Source organism: Apodemus sylvaticus, chromosome 1 (genome assembly GCF_947179515.1).
Source record: "Apodemus sylvaticus chromosome 1, mApoSyl1.1, whole genome shotgun sequence".
Lineage (NCBI taxonomy): Eukaryota > Metazoa > Chordata > Mammalia > Rodentia > Muridae > Apodemus > Apodemus sylvaticus.
The window spans coordinates 72,604,701-72,624,111 of NC_067472.1; the positions used below are offsets into that span (position 1 = coordinate 72,604,701).

Consider the following 19,411-nt stretch of genomic DNA (forward strand, 5'->3'; position numbering starts at 1 on the left):
AATTAGAACTTCATGGACCAGAAAGACCACTTGAAGAAATTACCAATGTGATAGTATTAGAATCAATGAATGAATGATTTCATGGAACTAAATCTAACACATAAATCGGAAGGTCCAGAAATAAATCTTACTGTATAGTCAAATTTTAAAAGTTTAAGACCAGAATTTTGCCAAAATTGTCATGCAGTCTTCTACAACAAAAAACCAGCAAAGCTGTCTGAAATAAAGACAAGCCACTTAAATTTGAAAGATCATATCTCCCTAATCATTTAAATCCAGGGACAAGAAATAAAAGACAAGAAAGCTGTAGCAGAGAAAAGTTAAGCATATCTTTATAGTAATTTAATAAAGCTTATAAACTAAGCTTATAAAAGTTCAGAGTTTCTAAAAACATGATGCTTGTGGTAGTTTGAAAAGGTATGGCCTCCACAGACTCGTGTTTGAATGCTTGTCCCATAAGAAGTGGCATTATTAGGAGGTGTTGGAGGAAATATATTAGAGTGGGGGCTCTAAAGTCTCCTATGCTCCAGCTACGCCCAGTATGGCACACAGTCTCCTTCTGCTATCTGTGTATCAAGATGAAGAACTCACAACTCCGCCAGCAACAAGTCTCCCTGCATGCTGCCAAACTCTCCACCATGATGATCCTCTGAAACTGTAAGCTAGCCCCGAAAATTTAAAAAATAAAAAAATATAAAAACAAGTTTTAAGTATTTTTACATTCAAAATATATTTTTTAAAGATTTATTATATCTAAGTACACTGTAGCTGTCTAAAGATGCACCAGAAGAGGGTGTCAGGTCTCTTTACAGATGGTTGTGAGCCACCATGTAGTTGCTGGGATTTGAACGCAGGACCTTCAGAAGAGCTGTCAGTGTTCTTAACCACTGTGCCATCTCTCCAGCCCCCTCAAAATATTTAAGAGGGTCTCTAATACAATAACATGTTTTTGAAAGAAAATATAAGCATTTCTTTTTCACAGTATGTTAGTGGTCACAGCACTACATTTGAAGGGCAATAAATATACAGTTTAAAAAGTATAAGAAAAATAGCAAACATTATTTCAAACTGAAGATGTATAGTTAGAAAATTTCTTTTAAAATGTGTGTATATGTGTGTGCGGTTGTGTTACACTTCAAGTATGAGTGTATGACTGTCCTTGTGTGCCCACTAGCTTCAGGGCCCACTAGCTTCAGGGATTAGGAATTTGGTCTTAGTACATATGTATGATTATTTGAGCATGCGTAGTTTAGAGAACTCTTAGCTTCCTTGAGTTTTGATTGTAGTCATTGCTTAATTTCTGGCTAATTTAGAGCTGTTGAATTCATAAATAACTTTAAGTACTAACCAAGAAATTTCTGGACCAGTAAAACTGTTCTACAAGTAAAAGAACTTGTTACCAAGTCTAACAACCTGACTTCAATCTTCATGGTGGAAGGAGAGTACCTACCATGTAAGATATTGTTAGCTATGACTACAATAGCATGTTTGCTCTTAAAAATACTGATAAGTGACAGTCATTATGACCATGATTTTAGGGCTAGAGTAGGCTCAGAGGTTAAGAGCATTAGGTGTTCTTGCAGAAGATCCAAGTTCTATCCTCAGCACCCTCATGGCATCCCATAGAATCTCTAATTCCAGTCCCAGGGGAAACGATGTTCTTTTTCTGGCCTCCAGGAGTACTTCATGCATGTGGTATATAGACATACTTGCAGACAAAATACCCACACATACACACAAAATAATAATTACATTTTAAAATGAATAATGACTTTGTCCCAGAAAATATAAGCCACAAATGGAAGAAAACACTTACAGATCATGTATCTAACGAGATACCTGATACAGAAAGTCTATCTATAATAGTCCAAGTAACTGTTGAAGATTGATCATAGAATGCTGGGACCTAGTTCAATAGTAGATGCTTGCTTCACATGCCTGAAGCCCTGATCTGAGAACCAAAAACCAAGTAAGTAGAAAAGGCTAGGTAAATTAGAGGGGTATTTCAACAAAAAAGATTTATGAATGAACAATAAGCACATGAAAAAATATTCAGTATCATCATCCATGAGGTTAACAATAAAGATACAACTTCATGTGCACAAGGTTATCCACAATCAAATAAGTACTGGTGAGGATGTAAAAAATGTGAACTTTAAATACATTGATGGAAATTTAAAAGGGTCCAGATACTGTAAAATATAGTTTGGCCATTTGTTAAAATGTTAAATATAGATTTATGATCCAATGATTTCGTTCCTAGGTACCTATACAAATATATTATTTACTGAAATAAAAATATATTGTCCCATAGAGAATTGTACATGTCACAATAGAATTATCTATAAAAGCCAAAATGAAAATAAACCCAATATCCTTCCATTGGTTTACAGGTGATAAAAATATTTGTCTATACTACAGAATATTCTTCCATCATAGACCACATATTTTATGATTCCATTTACATGAAATGTCCAAAAAAATACAGGTACAGGAAGCAGATAGATAATCCCCTGCAGCTAGGGCTTGAGAAGCAGAAAGAACTAAAAAAGAGACATGAGTTCTCTTTTGGGGTGATAAATGCTCCATAACTCTGCTGCAGTGGTGGGTGTTACATCTGTATGTAATAGGCAGTGAACAGTATGCTTTAAACACTTTTTAGAGCAAACAGTATTTCAATAAAGCTGTTTTAGAAAACATTGTAAACCCAGCCTTAGTCTTCTTTTTAGTATTTTGATTATAATATTTGTGCAGCCCAATGTTAACTGTATGTATCCAGAGAGGGCATAGCTGTATATGCATCTATACTTGAAACAGAATTTGTAGCAGTCTATACTGAAAACTCTAATTTAAAATGACTATCAAATAAATAGGAATTATTCAAAAAGACCTTTAATGATCTTTTCCCCTTTATCAACAGGTTATCTCAACCTGTTCCACTGAGAAACTGGATAGATATTTCAATGAAATAGTTGTCAGTTTTAAATGCCCATCTGACACAATCTAGAGTTGGGAGGGGGGAGGGGAATCTCACTCAATGAAGGATCTTCAAGGCTAAGCTACCCTGTATGGAATTCTATTGATTGTGTTAACTGGGTTGGGAAGACCTGCCCACTGTGTGTAGGAGTGGGAGAGCTGAGACCTAGCATGCCTGCACTGCTCGTGGCTATGGATGACCTATTACTTCAAGTTCCTGCCACCCTGACTTTCTCACAGCAATGGACTGTAATCTAGAATTGTGAGCCCAATAATCTTTAAATTGCTTTATTCAGGGTATTGTATAACAGTTTCCTTTGTGGTGAATAATTTTTCAACTTGGAAGGAAATTTAAAGCCAGGTGTTTACAGGGAGGTGAAACAATGGGATGTTCTAAGGAGAGGCAAATACTGAAGGGAAGAATGTAAGACAGGTAGTTATTCAAAATAGCTTCAGAAAGTCCCCACAACTAACTAGACTCATTAGACCCCCATCTCCCCAAGAGAATATAAACAGTAAAGACTGATAAGAGAGGAGTAAGACAAGCCCAGTTGCCTGGAAGAAGCTCAGACCATCTGAGTCACCTAGAAAGAACCTGTTGAGCTGTGTAGTATGCTCCAAGTTTCCAGTTTTTGTTAAGGTGCCGCCATGCTGGGTGGGCTTTGAGTCATTTCTGGTTCAATAAGTAAACCCTCACACATATATTCCTGTAAGTAATCCCCCCTCCCAATAAAACTCACTGGCTCATCAAGCTGGTTCACAATCTGTTGTTCTTTCTCAATTTGTTATGAGCTCCCTTTTCTAAGGTAAGTAGACTGGCGTTGCATCTCCCCAGGAAAAGTGTGTCCCATAACACCAAGTTATTTTATCACAGTAACAGGAAGGGAAATTAAGACAAAACCAAACAAAACCCAACAACAAAGCAAGGACAATACTGTATATTCAGTCTTGAGGGCATCAGCCAGCTCAGATTACAGGTATCCAACAGAACTGCACAGCTACAAACACATTAGACATTAAAAAAAAAAAAAAAAAAGCCTAACTAAAAATAATACAGGTTCCCAAAATAGAACATTGCTTTCTCAGCTCTCACTAGGGATTTTACAGGGCAGAAGAGAACCTTCCCTGGCTACTTTGAACTATGCATATTAGCAATCCAGCAAAGAGCAGCTTTAAAGGAACAAGTGTGATATGTTGGCTCCTCCTCCTAGCCTAGATCAGGACACAAGTTTGCCCACCACTGTTATTCTACCATGGTAGTAGTCATGTGTTGAGTTTAATGAACTAGTCACTGATCCCCAAATTAAGAACAGTAACACTCTATCTCTTCCCATTTTCTTAAGCCTGACTCTATTCCCAAGATATAAGAAGGATATCTCTATGATCCTTGCTTTCAATTCAATAATTTTTATATGAACTCTAAAATACCAAGAAAAGGTATCTCATAACAGAGATAAAAGCTCTAGGTCTTCACCTTGAATTATACATTAGAATCAAGACAACTGAAAGTTCTGTTGCAATGCCACAATGATATAAGCATCTCCAGTTTTCTACCTCTAACAAAATGCTCCTACAGAGCTATTTATGTGCTCTTACTACCTCTTCCCACCCTTGCACTAGACTAACAGAATCTCAAATGACTCAGTACAGTTCAAATATAAATATGAGAAGATCCCCCTACTGCCAGTTTTAAGTAATAGAATAAACCCTAAAGTTACTATCATTAGCCACAAATGTTTCTTAAGAATTAAAGAATAAAAAAATAAAACTTTCTCATTTAGGGAAAAGAGTGAATCAACTACTAAAATTCCCAATTTATTTTCAGCCTTGCAAGATAAAGGCAATTACTACCAACGGAAAACTACCAGTCTGCCTTGGGTGATGTGTCTGGTTTTGTATGGGGCAAAAATTTGAAACAGGGTCTTTATACATAGCCAAAAGGTAGCCTTCTTGCTGCTTCCATTCCAAGTTACATGGTTGGGGTTACAGAAGTATACCAGTATGTCCTAATCCAAACTGCTTTTCAAAGATTTGTAAGATGACAAGATTTACCACAGTAAAATTCCAGCTAAATTTCATCAGCATCAGAGAATATAACTCTAAACAGGACAATCACATTAAACTTACAAGGCAGAACAAGGTGTGGGGGGAGCTGACTGCCATCACAGAAACCAAACCAATCACATCCCCACAAAGCGAGTGCATGTGATCAAACACACACACAAACACATACACACACACACACACAGACACACACACACACACACACGAAGAGGGGAGAAGGAAGAGGGAGAGGGGAGGGGAAAAAGAGAGGGAGAGAGGAGAGGGAAAAGAAGGGAGAGAAAGTGTGTGTGTGCTAAAAATAAATCTTTAAAACATTTTTATGTAAGAAGGGTTAGGAAAATGGCTCAATAGTTTTTATTTGTTTGATTTTTTGATGTTGTTGCTTTTTGAGACAGGGTTTCTCTATGTAGCCCTGGCTGTCCTAGAACTCACTCTGTAGACCAGGCTAGTCTAGAACTCAAAGAGACTTGCCTGCCTCTGCCTCCTCAGTGCTAGGATTAAAGGTGAGCACCACCACACCTGGCTGAGATGGCTCAATAGTTTAGAGTACTTGCTGCTCTTCTAGAGGACCTGAGTTTGATTCCTAGCACTCCACAGCTCAAAATGCCTGTAACTTCAGCTCCAAGGGATCCAATCTTCTGGCTTCCTTGGGTATCAGACATATAAAATGTGCACAGACACAGATGCAGACAAAATGCCTGTACACATTAAAAAAATTATATGTGAGAAGAAAAGTAGCCCACTACTGTAAGGTATTGACCAGCAAGTGCAGTTCTACACTAAAACAAGAAAGGCTGTCAGCTCACCAATGTGAACAGTCATGCAGGCTGTCATGCAGGGCTTTCCGAAGCACCGAGTCTTTGTCATAAATGCCCCAGGTAGCTTGTAGTACTGAGTCAAGTAAACAATCTCCGGCAGTCCGGTTCCAAAGTGCATACAGTCTACTGTCCAAACGTGTAGCCAACTCCAAAGACCAGTTTATAATTGGAGATTCTTCCTCTAGCTCTATGAGAAATTTAAATAATACATTTTCATCTCTATACAATTACAAAATATTTAGTTGGCTAAAAGTATTACCTACAAGAATATTTATATGTAATTTATTAATGAAAACTTTCTAAATAAGTGAAATATATTGTGGTTCTGTAAAAAATAATTCAAGTTCCAAATCCTTTACAATTTTGTTTTCCAAAAATGTCTAACACAGAAATATATTCATTCTAGAGGAAGTTGTAGAAAACAAAGGATTTTAAGATTTAATATGTGTTTGTTTACTCTATCACAGGCGTCTATGAACCTCTTTTCTGTTCTGCATTGTTAGTTTTAAGACTGGGAGTCAAATCCAGAACCTTGCATATGAAACCACTATAACTCTACATCTTTAATTTAAAACAAGACAAGACAACTATAAACCACTTCCTACATTATACAAAATGGAAACAGTTGGATAAAAAGTTAATCACACCCTTCCTTACCTTTTTGAACATCTCTATCAAGCACCTCATCAAATAATTTTTCTTGAACTGTTGGAGGCAAATCTTCAATATCTGCACAGAAAAAAATCAGACTTAAAAGCAGATCTTGTGTTTAATAACTTAATAAGTGGAATGCTAATCTCTAATAAAAACCTCTTTCTACTGGAAGTTGTCAGATATCTCTATTTAATGTTATATGAAACATGATTATGTATATGTAGTTTCCTTTCTGGGTTTCATTACTAAAATTCTTATTTGAAGTTAATATAAAAAAGGTGTAGACAAATAATTACTTATACATTTTAATTTGTTCTTTCTCTTCATATGGGCAGCTTCTGCACAAACCTGCTACTTTCAAACTTAAGAATTTTTTCATAAAAGTTAATGAACCATGGAACTCTGACACACAGTGCTTTGGTAACATTCCTTAAACCTCCCATGTTCTGTTCAGGTTACTTAATAGAGCACTTTAGTGTAATAAAAAGCATTACCCTTAAAAACCCTTTGGGGGAGCTGGAGAGATGGCTCAATGGTTAAGAGAACTGGTTGCTCTTGCAGAAGGCCCCAGGTTCAATTCACAGCACCTACATGATGGATTATAACCATCCTTAACTCCAGTTCCAGGGAATCTGATGCCCTCTTCTGACCTCTGAGGACACCAGGCACACACAGGTACACATGTACACATGCAGACAAAACATTCATACACATACATTAAAATTAAAATCTAAAATATGTATACATTAATTTTTTAAATGACATATTTTTATTATTTTTTTTCTTTTTAATGTATTTATGGTTTGGCAAGATGGCTCAGCAGGAAAAAGTTACTTGCTACCAAGCCTAATTACTTGAGTTCAATCTCAGGACCCATATGATGGAAGGAAGGAACCAATTCCAGTAAGTGGTCCTCTGACCTCAACAACATGCCATGGCTAATATGTATACACACAAGATAAATACATATAATAATGATTTTTAAAAAATTAATATTGAGATGAGCTTAATATACAGTATACTTCAATGAAATTTACTGATTTTGAAAGGCTTCTTGTTTAACCCTTCCCATGTATAAATACATCTGACTTGGAAAAAATGAACATACTTGGGTACCAAATAGAACCTTTACTTATTGGGTATTTATTCAGTATTAATCCATAAAGAACATCCTCTAGACATTTTCAACTTTCAGAAAATCAAAAACATTAACAAATGCTTCACAAATACAGTAGAAATTAATGAATGAAAAGCAATGACATGCTCAAAGGTACCAGTATTTTTAATTCAAATAACCTAACTCATTAAAAACCTATATCCTCATCCTAATTCTTAATAATAGCCAATGACTATGTAAACAGACAGACTTGAAAATAAAGGGAAATGAAAAATAAGAAACTAAAAAAGAATATTCAAAAATAAAAGAGGACTCTTACTCTCTTTTACCCCCTCTTACCTCACTCACTCTCAGCTTCTCTTGCCCCTCTTGGGCTCTCCTCCCCTCCCCTCCCCTCCCCTCTCTTCACGTGGTCATGGCCAGCCTCCACTACTTTCTCTTTCTCTCTGCCTTTCTCTGCCTCCACCACCACTTTAACTCCCATCCCATGCCCTGAATAAACTCTACTCTATTCTAAAAAATAAATAAATAAAAATAAAAGGGGGAAAATGAGTATATGTGTGTTTGTCTTTAATATACCAGGTGTGATGGAACATGCCTTTAATTCCAGCACTTAAGAGGGAGATTTCTTTGAGTTCAAGGCCCAGCCAGAACTACACAATGAGATCCTAGCTCAAAAATTGGGGGGGGGGGGGGGAGGGAGGGGTTGGGAGGGGGATTTACTGTCTTGTAACCCTTCAAAGTGTTTGTTTACAAGTAGTCCTTGTATGAGTCACTTCAAGAAGAAACAGAACAGTCAAATTTTAAGCTCCTAACCTATGGAGCGAGCAAGATTGCTCAGCAGTTAAAAAAAAAGCACTGGCTGCTCTCCCAGAGGACCCAGGCTTGATTCCTAGCACCCACATAGCAGTTCACTATTGTCTCTAACTCCAGTCCCAGGGATCTGACACCCTCTTCTGGCCTCCATGGGTACCAGGCACACAAGTGGGGCACAAATATACATGAAGGCAAAACACCTATACACATAAAATAAAAAACTTAAAAATCCCAACTTACTTGTTTTTTTTTTACAAAACTGTATTTTTACCCCACATAAAAAAGTAACCTTAAGAAAACAGAGAGTGCTTTTCATAATAAATTTTGGGGTTACCTGCTGGTAATGTAAATGTTACAAGGTCAGTCAGAAAATAGCAAGCAAAATCCCCCTTTCTCTGGTGAAGAGAAGCAGCTATTTCTCTCCGGATTTGTTCTGTCAGTTCAGGACACACCATTGCTGGAATACACTTTGCTGCTTGTTGAGACACCTTAAATACAGAAAGAAACTTCCCTCTGTATCTTGTATTTCATAAATAGAAACAAAACACAATAGCACTTAAAAGCAAAATTTTTCCCAAATTCATTTTTAATCTTAAATGAACTGGGCATTATTTCCTTGCCAATGGACATTTACATCATCAGGATGACTGTTAAAAAACAGTCATTAAATGTGTAATGACACCAAATGGTACAGATTCCAATTAGCACTCCAACTGTAGTTAGTGTAAGGAACAGAAAATGATGGCACACACTTGTAATCATATTACTACGAAGTCTGAGGCTAGAAGATCAGGAATTAAGAGGACTGCCTCAGCTAATCTCAAACCAATCAACCAACCAACCAATCAACCAACCAACCAACCAAGCAGCCACCTCTGCAGGAACTCTTTAAGTTATAGAAGGAGTATCTATTAGTGAGTAAAAGTGGATGCCAAGTGTGCAAGTAAGTTCTGCTCTCTGCTGTTAGCAATCTGGTGAGAACAAGCTGATTTTCTCCTTACCAAAACAAAACAAAACAAAACACTACCTTCATATTATACATGGGACTTGGAGCAGCATGACTTGTAGTAATCTATTGAAAGTGCACAGTATCATCTGCACATTACTGATGTTAAGGGACTCAGAGGTGGTAAGAACTCCACAGAATTAACACAGCTATAGGACTCCTTGTTTTGATTTTACTGAGTGTCAGTACTATAAAAAATTTTATTACATTCTAGCTCCATGAACCTAGAAACTCAAAGTTCAAGTAACTGAAAATTAAAAAAAAAATTATAAGGTATTTTCAGAATAGACTATTTGTCATATACATTGCTAACATGAATACCCCAAATTCTTTTTTAAAACAACATACAATGGACCTTAAATATATTTCAAGAAAAGCTTGAAACATTCCCTTCACTACCATCCTTAAACCCTGAAACCTGTTTCTTATCTGGTGAGATAAAAAAAGCTGATTTTCTTTTCACTTTTGAAAAAGCTCTCTTTTTCAGCCTTTTGACTTCAACCATCCTTAGGCCGGTTATCCTTAGGCCAGTTGTGCTTAACCTGGAGTCCATAAATTGGAAAAGATCCACGCACGGAGTTTACTACACAAGAATCCTTCATTTTCCTTAACTAATGGCCTAAACTCATATGGCATTTGCTTGTAATAAACATCATCCAGAAGAACTTGGTTCTAAAACATACCCCCTTAGGTCAGATTTGCACCCTACCTTTGTAGCCTCCCAAATGGCCCCTTAAAAACAACTATTGGGAGCACCTATACTTTCCACTGAAACAAACATTTAATACTTGACCTCAACCAACACTACTGTTCCCTCTCCCCAAGTTGGTCTATCAGCCACAGAAAATATTACAAAAGTGAAAATAATGAGTTTCTTAAATTGGGCATTGCCTTTAATCCCAGGCAGAGGTAAATTTCTGAGTTCAAGGTCAGCCAGGATTACACAGTAAGATCATGTTTAAAAAAAGAAAAAATTCAGGAACCACAACTTCAACTTTGATAACATTTCTGCATCTTCTCTTCAGTCATCTGTTTTAGGTGACATAACTGCCATGAACAGTACTGTGAATGAACCACATAGCAGGGATTTAAGCCTGTAGCAAATAGCCACTTGTGAATGAGCCTGGAAGCAGATTCTCTAGCACTAGTCAAGTTAACTGACTACAGCCCTGGCCAACAGCTTGACAATACCATGTATGTATGGGTAAGTGTATGCATGTACATGTGTATGCACATGTGTATGAGTACCCGTACACATTATTCAAATGCTTTTAGAAGCTGGATTTTGATGTCATGTGTACTCCTCATGACTCTCCATTTTATTTTACTAGACAGGGTCTCTCACTGTGCCTGGAGCTCATCACTGCAGTTAGCTTAGCTAGCCAGCTTGTTTCTGGGATCTTCTGTCTCTGCCTCCTGAGTGCTGGGATTACAGGAGGCCCCTATGCTTGTCCAACATTTTTGTGGGTGCTGAGGTTTAAAATTCTGATCTGTACACTTAAAGGGCAAAGTCTTTTTCCCACAGAGTCATCTTCTAGACCCTCTCTCATAGTGTCTTGGATCTGAACCATTCAGCTAAGATTCCCAACTCCTGCAAAATGTTGAAGTGACAAAATGTCTTAAGCTACTAAATTTTGAAGTAATCTGTGACATAACAATTATGACTTCATAGATACTTTAGCAACATCTCACCATTAGTCCCCAGTCTGCTTTTAGGAGCCTAATAACTAGCCCCGTGTTCACAAGCCCAAACAAATCTATGAATATTCTAAATATTTTAACCCTGGCTCACAGCCATCTTATGTCTGGTCACATGCCACCATAGGCAACTACATAAATCACAATGACATCCCCTGCAATGCAACAATTTTAGTGGGCATTACAACACCAATACAGTCACATTTAGGAGACCACAAAGATACTGTATATACCCATGCTTCAAAAATCTAATCCCTCCACTCACATTGATCCTTTTTAATAATGCATATCTAATACTCAGCTACCTGTTTTCATTACAGCAGCCAACCAAGTCTACCCAACCTCTTCCCCTGATGCCACTGGGATCTCAGCAAATTAAACATGATGGCTAACCAATAAAATCAAGTTTTCATCTATCTTTCATATTTTTTAATCTACATACAATATCCTGGATACTGGCAAATTTGAATAATCAACATATACTTATAAAAAGTTTACCCAGAAAATATGTAGTGACAAAAACCTGAATCCAAAATCTTTCTAAAAGTCTCTGATCTGAATAATAAAGTCATATCCTCAGGAATATGATCCCTTATACCTTCATAGTCTACTTAACTCAATTCTCCCCCAAGTTTATTTCACATGCTAACTTCTATTCCTCAAGAAATCTGATGAAATGGGGTTCAGGTATCTTGCATGCATAAGGTCCATCCCTAACATGCCATAAAACAGGTGTGGTGGTGCACACCTATAATTCCAGTAATCATGTGAAGGAAGGGTTAGTAGAAGTTCAAGGTTATCCTCAGTTTCATAGCAAGTTGAAAGCTAGTCTGGGATATATGAGATCCTGTGAAGGGGAAGGAGGAAAGGCAGAAGAAGAAACAGGAGAAGAGAGAGAGGGAAACTTGCTAAAATATGATTTGATTTAAGCATAAAGGGAAAACACCTCCCAAGGTCTTTCCTAAGTACTCAAATGGTCATTAGCTCACAATATAAAGATGGCCCTACTTCTCTAGAAACTCAATAAAGGAAGAGTTGGCATACTTACAATTATATCCTCCTTAGCCACAGAGCTTGGCACATAGTAGAAGTACTGAGTAAATATTTCTTAGTTGAATGAACAAATAAAAGATAAGTCCCCGTGTGTTTTCATCAAACCTAATGACTCAAATATTGTGGAGAAAAGTCCTGTTTCAAAAGGCTATTGCTAGGGACAATGGTGTACATGAGCAACTTCATCAACTCAGGAAACTATGCATATGCATTTCAAAGCAAGATATTGTATGTATGGTGGATCACTTGACCTTAGAAGATCAAGGCCAGCCTAGGCAGCACAGTAATATCTCATCACAAAACTGGAAGTAGGTACATTGGTAAGACAGTCTATAATCTAAGCACTTAGGAGATGGAAAGAAGGATTAGAAGGTTAAGGATATCCTTGGCTACCTACAAAGCTCACCCTGAGTTACATGAGACCCTCTATCTTTTAAGAAGTAAAAATAAAAAAAAACAAAAACAAAAACAAAACCAACCCAGGGAAGGAGTCTCCTTTAAAATACAATGGAAGGAGCTAGCATGAGAGATGGCCTGTAGTTAAGAATACTGGCTGCTCTTTCAGAGGACATGAGTTTGGTTCCTGACACCTACATAACATCTTGCAACCAACTATAACTCCAGTTCCAAGGGGATCTACTACTATCTTCCGGCCTTTGAAATCACTGCACTCACATTGTGCACACATATACATACATACATACATGCATGCAAAAGACTCATTCACAATAAATAAAAATAATTCTTGAGAACAACTATTAAAATCTCTTAAATGTAAAATTATTTTTAAAACCAAGTGGAATGTTTAAAACATTTAAGAATAGTTTGAGAAAACACTGTCACATTAAAAATAAAAATTAGGGCTGGGGATATAGCTCAGTAATAAAACACTTGCCTAGTATATACAAGGCCCTATACCCAACCTACAGTATAACAACAAAAACAATAAATAATGAAAAAACCTAAAGAACCTATTTCTTCAATATATAAGAACATTAATGCTGGTGACAGTTCAGTGGTATTACATTTATTTACCCCTACATTCAATAACCAAAATACCTCACTTACCTCTGTAAGCAATATCGCTAGCATGTCCTGCCTCTGAAAGCGTATGGCCAGGTGTACCAGAGTGTAGCCAACATCAAAAGCAGAAGGCCGGTTCAGCAAGCGTACTTCATCTGCAGTAAGCTGGCGTGCAATGTCTCCTCCTGATGACTTGTATGCTTCTATGGCTGCTAAATCACCTTCCACAACCCCTAAAATGAGCACCAACATAGAAAAGCATTTTGTTTCAAAAGGTATATACAGATGAAGTGACCACATTAAACTCTTTCAAGCATTTCTTTGTCCTTCCTGGATCCTGGGATATCATTTACATGCCCTAAAGAAAATAAGGAAAATTAGTATTTCCCTACCATTTCAAAATTTCTTTCCAGACTAGAACTTCCTAGTTTGGCACTTACCTCACATCATGGTTAGGCTCCGTGCTGTGGCAAATTCTAAAGGACTACTAGACTATAGTAAGTGGATTAAAATTAATGAGGACAACCTAGTTTGAGAAACTAGACTTCACAGAAGAAATGAACCTTTATTGTTTTGTATTGACCCTGAGCGCAAAACCTAGAGATGTACATGAGCTTCCGATTGGTGTTTGGCTGTTTCTGCCCTTTACCTGCTGGTTTGCCCCCACCCCTTATAAAAAGAATTATTTATTTTATGTATAGGCGTACACTGTAGCTATCTTCAGACAGACCAGAAGAGGGCATCAGGTCCCATTACAGATGGTTCTGAGTCAGTCTTTCCTGGGAATTAAACTCAGGACTACTGGAAGAGCAGTCAGTGCTCTTAACTGCTGAGTCATCTCTCCAGCCCCCTTACCTGCATTTTTAAAGCAGAATAAGATAAAACACAGCTTTCTACTATGCTGTGTAGGTCTAAAATAATTTTTATTTTAAGTAAAAATTGACAGCATTTTGAATTTAGAATCTCCTAAGACTTCCTCATATGTTATAAACTGCTCATGAATAGTCTAGGTGTATTGATTCACAACTGTAATTGCTGCCCTCTACTTAGGAGTTAAAAGCAAGAGGACAGTGTGTTCATGCCAAGCCTAGACTACAACAGTGATTTTCAGGCTAGCCTATGTTAGAGAGATAATGTCTCTAAAGAAAGTGGATAGTGTATACCACTATCCCAGCACTTGGGAGACAGAAGCAGACAGAGCTCCATACAGCCAGCCTGGTCTATACAATGGAGGTGGAGGTGGGGGTGGGGGTGAGGGTGGGGGTGGAGAGTGCAGTGATAGTTGTTAAAAATAAAACATACTATATAAGCAATTTATAACATATGAGAAAGTCTTAGTACTATACTATAATACAACTTTAAATATGCTAAAACAATTAGAATAAGAATATAAAATAAATACCATTTCTCAAAGCCATAAACCTTCTATTCCCTTAAACTATTTTATTAACCTTAACACAAATTAATGTTAAGTAAAAGAAGTACTTACTGAACAGTATGGATAATAAACAGCCTTGAGGGAGGTGACAGTGTACACTAGCTTTTAATAAATGCAGTAAAACAAATTATCAAACTGACTATTTTTCTGTGTTTCCTAACTTATGTCAAAAAAAATGTTCTTCCAAGTAAAATACTAAAATTAACTAAAAATATTCTTAGTGTGCTTTTAAAAGGCATTTTAACTGCCATTTTGAATTGGGAATTGAGATAAAGGTACTCTTTATACTTGGTATAACACAACAGTCCTTTATTAAAGAAACTAATCTAAAATTTGATGATTTAATTTTTCACACTCATTGGGATGCCTGTGGTGTATACTCTAAGCAATATGAGAAGCACAAAAGACAGTAAACACATGGCACCAATCCTCCCAAAAGTCCTTTTAAATCCCACCTGTGAGACATGAATGAAGGTCAGCTTTACAAATTTCAAGCTCACAAGAGTCATGTATCTTTTCTACACATCTAACCCTACCCCAAACCCAACATGTACATACAGACTTTTCAGGTTAGGGTTCATAAGAACGCATAAATGATGTTGTGGACTGTATAGTACTAGTTCTTAGGTGTCTCAGACAGGAAGATCCAGTGAGTCTAAAAGCTTAACAAGAGCCTAAGTAATAACAGCAAAACTTTTCAACTCAAACTATAAATAAAAGTCTACTACATTTAGTATGGGAGTGAAGCTTGCCCCGAGGCAGACCTTTTACGATACACGAAGACCTAGGTTAATCCCAAAACCACAAAAACAAAACAACCATCAGTAACTCTCATGTTATTAAATAAGAATGTCACCAGGCAGTGGTGGTACATGCCTTTAGACCCAGACTGGTCCACATAACTAATTTCAGAACAGCCAGGGCTATACAGAGAAACCCTGTCACGAAAAACAAAACAAACAAAAAAGAATGTCTTCTTACAAAAAATTTAGTTTGCATTTTGGTTCAATACATTGCTTGCCACACAGTTCAACTATAAATGCCAACCCTAATCCACTTATAAACATAAATACTTCAAGACATCCTTGTAAAGAACAGTACCCTAGAAGTCACTAGGACCAAACTGTAGTAAAGTTAACATGAGACAACATAACATCTTCCTGAAGCACAAAGCTCAAGAGCAGTTATAAGTAGTACTATTTAAATTAAAATCATCTCTCATTAAGTTTACTATTTCTAATTATGTTCAAGCATATAAAATACATAAAAATAATTTAATGTAGCTTATAGTATTCAAACTGGGTATATTCACCATCTCCTTTTATTTTTGTAATTTATTTTATTTTGACTGATAGGGTCTCTCAATATAGCCCAAGTCTAGAATTCACTGTATACTAAAGGATGACCTTTAACTTGAGGCAATTCCACCTCAGTCTCCCAACTGAAAAGACTTTAGGCATATATCACCATACCCTACTCTACAGTCTTTACAAAGACAAGTGTTCCCCCCTTTCAGTCCTATCAGAGCCAGAACTAGGGATGAAGTATAATTCAGTGATAGCACATATATCTAGCAATCAAAAGGCAATGGGTCTGATCCCCAACATAGGAAGTAAAAAATACTACATCTCTGTACCTTTTACAGATTTTGGCTTAAAACCTAAAAATATTCAACACATAAAATGCTCCAAGTTTTGAAAGTAGCCCAAAAGCTTGATCAGTATACCTGAATAGACAAAGAGGAAGATTTATGCTTATGTGCACAAATATATAGACATGTATGTAACTGTTGTGTACTCAAATACTTTTCCCCCCAAAGTATGAAGATAAAGTAATCTAAAGCTAAATACCAAGTGACTTCTTTCTATGGTTTGGAAAAAGAGAAGATCCTCTAAATCTCTGCCTCAGCAAAGTCACTATAGCTGATATCTTAGAAGTTCTTAATTCATTTCCTTACTCATGTTTCTGAAGGACTTTTGAAATCAGCACTGGCACATGGGATGAGGAGATCAAAGGCACACCAAACTATGCAAACTACACCTGGAACTACAACTGACATTACTGTTTGCCATAACCTTTCAAAAACTATAAACTGAACTCTATGTTACATGTCTCACACCTCAGAAAGCTGAGTCACATACACAGAGTCAGTCAAAATTTTCATTTGATTTGAACATCAAAAGTACTGAATTCTCCCCTCCCACTCAAGTCTTTGTTAAAACTCAAGCAGGACTATGCTGTTGTTCCCCAAACACAGACTGGAAACAGAGGAGACAGAGAAAAAAAGCTCCAACCTTTCCAGCACACAAACAGGTACAATATACCTCTTTTCAATAACACTTTGGAATATGTAATTCCATTGTGTTCTTTATCCATACGAGCTTATAGTTTCACTGGTAAATTTTCATCTATAAGGATTAATAAATTTATTACCGATCAAAGTTCATGAAACTGACCAAGTTTTGTTAAATTTTACTACATATTGCTCAAAAAGAACTACTGATCAAGTTTAGAGTTTCTTCACTTGCGCTTTCACTATAGGTTTGATGTTTAATAGTACCTACCTGGCTTGTGTCATACAATTCAACTTTAGCCACCACATTTTTTGCTTAGGAGGTGGGAGGGTAACACAACCACAAAGATGTCCCTGAACTCTTTACATTTTTAGCAACTTCTAAAATCAGGGATAAAAGAAAAAGCAGAAGCACTGAAGGCAGGAAAGGGCAGCAAATAAAAGTTAAGTGATAAAATCTTCACTTTATAGAACAAAGGCTGGGCCGGGTAGGCTGGGAGTAGGGAAGTTAATCCATTCTAAGAGAAGAGACAAGTATTATTTATACCTTTTCTTTAGGCTTCTGACTACTCATAATGTCCTCAAAAGTAACTGAAATACCTTAGTATTCTTTAACAAACTTATATTGTGTGTTTCCTGTCCCTCCTTCTTTGTATTATTATAAAGGCAAATAAAAAGAGAACTGGAAGCACTCTGAGATTTAACTCCAAACCAACTAACAACCTAAAACTGACCCACAATATCATTACACTCAAAATTAGCTAATTACTGGCAATCAGAAATGAGGAGGGTGTTAATGTACTTCTTAAATTATTCAAAAGTTAAGTATATGAAAGTATATAGCATATAATAGATGGCAAATAAAATCTTTAAGAGGCTGCCACAGCAGGAACAGCTCATATCACATTGTCCGATAAACTGGGCCAGAGTGGAGCCTAACATATTTTGAAGCTATGGGTCAGACTCACTGAGGACTTCACAGCTACTATGGAACTCCATTGGTTAGCATCTGGAGCTGGCTCATTAAATGTTTAGATAATGGACTTATTTTTTCCCCCATATATGGCACAGTTTTCAAAGTTTTGCCTTATTTTCCTTTATGACATAAAAATCATAATGGTAACTAACTTTGAAAAAAATGCCAAATGGTAAAAAAAAAGCCAGGACTTACCTGAACCCACAAGGGCCAGCTCAACACTACCCTGGAGTTCTATGGTAGCTGTGTAACATCACAGCATGGTTTATGCTGTGGGGTGAGGGTGGACCTGGAGACAGCAGGCACAATTTCAGGAACCCTTAAAGAGAAAAGTTAGTTTTAAGTGGTAATGTTCAGAATGTCCTGCAGGATGGTCAGTAGAAAGATGCAGACGTGGCTAGCTGTATTGACTAGGCAGTTTTTTCTTCCTAAGGCTTAACTGACTCTGAATACTAATAAGAAACTATCCTACCCAGTAACTATTTTTTTAAAATATCCTTTTTTTTTTTTTTTTTTTTTTTTTGGTTTTTTGGATTTAGTTTTTTCGAGATAGGTTTTTCTGTATAGCTCTGGCTGTCCTGGAAGTCACTCTATAGACCAGGCTGGCCTCGAACTCAGAAATCTGCCTGTCTCTGCCTCCCAGAGTGCTGGGATTACTGCCCAGCTAAAATATTCTTAGGTATGGTTTAATCATAATCTAGACTCAAATTTTGCAAGAAACTCTTTTAATGCTCAAACAAGAGTTGCAGAGAGAGAGAGAGAGAGAGAGAGAGAGAGAGAGAGAGAGAGAGAATGAATATGTGTGCATACATGCACATCTGTCTACAGAAGTCAGATGAAAATGTCACTGAGTATCCTACTCTATCACTTTCCATCTCATTCCTTTATGACAAAGTCTCCCACCAAACCTGGAAAGCCCACAACCCTGGAGTTGTAAAGAAAAGGAGTTACATGTTCATGGCTACTCTTGGCTTTGTACATGGGTGGATGAGGATCTAAGGTCCTCATACTCACACAGCAAGCACTCTTACACATTAAGCCATCTCTCCAAGACGAAAAGATGAATTTTATTTTAAATGCCCTTAGTATTTTTAACTGTGCCTTCAAATACACATAAGCAGACATAATTACAAAAATAATTTGAGCAGACCAAACTACCTCCTAATTGCATTTTTCACATTATAACCAATGTCAACAAGTTCAAACCTACCATTTCTATTACTAGAACAGTATGTCAGAACAATGACCTTTCCAAAAAAAAAAAGAATGAGAAATCATTCTTAAAATAATTACTCATTTGTATTTTATATATATGAATGTTTTGACTGCATTCCTGAATGCATGTCTACTATGTACATGCCTGGCACCAGAGGAGACTGGAAAGTATTGAATCCCTGGAACTGGAGTTACAATCAGTGAGCTGCAATGAGAGTACTGGGAACTAAACCCAGGTCCTCTGCAAAAGCAGTAAACTAAACC

General features: G+C 36.9%; 1 protein-coding gene across 2 annotated transcripts in view; it reads right to left on the minus strand.

Moving 5' to 3' along the window:
* Nucleotides 1–19,411, minus strand: part of Zranb1 (zinc finger RANBP2-type containing 1) — a 60,260-nt gene that overhangs the window by 6,844 nt on the left and 34,005 nt on the right. For both annotated transcript variants that reach the window (XM_052196682.1, XM_052196674.1), the window contains 4 exons: nt 13,271–13,458; nt 8,780–8,933; nt 6,516–6,587; nt 5,847–6,045 (listed from right to left, as the gene is read on the minus strand). In XM_052196682.1, the coding sequence (XP_052052642.1) occupies nt 5,847–6,045; nt 6,516–6,587; nt 8,780–8,933; nt 13,271–13,458 (613 nt within the window). The remainder of the gene's footprint in view (nt 1–5,846; nt 6,046–6,515; nt 6,588–8,779; nt 8,934–13,270; nt 13,459–19,411) is intronic.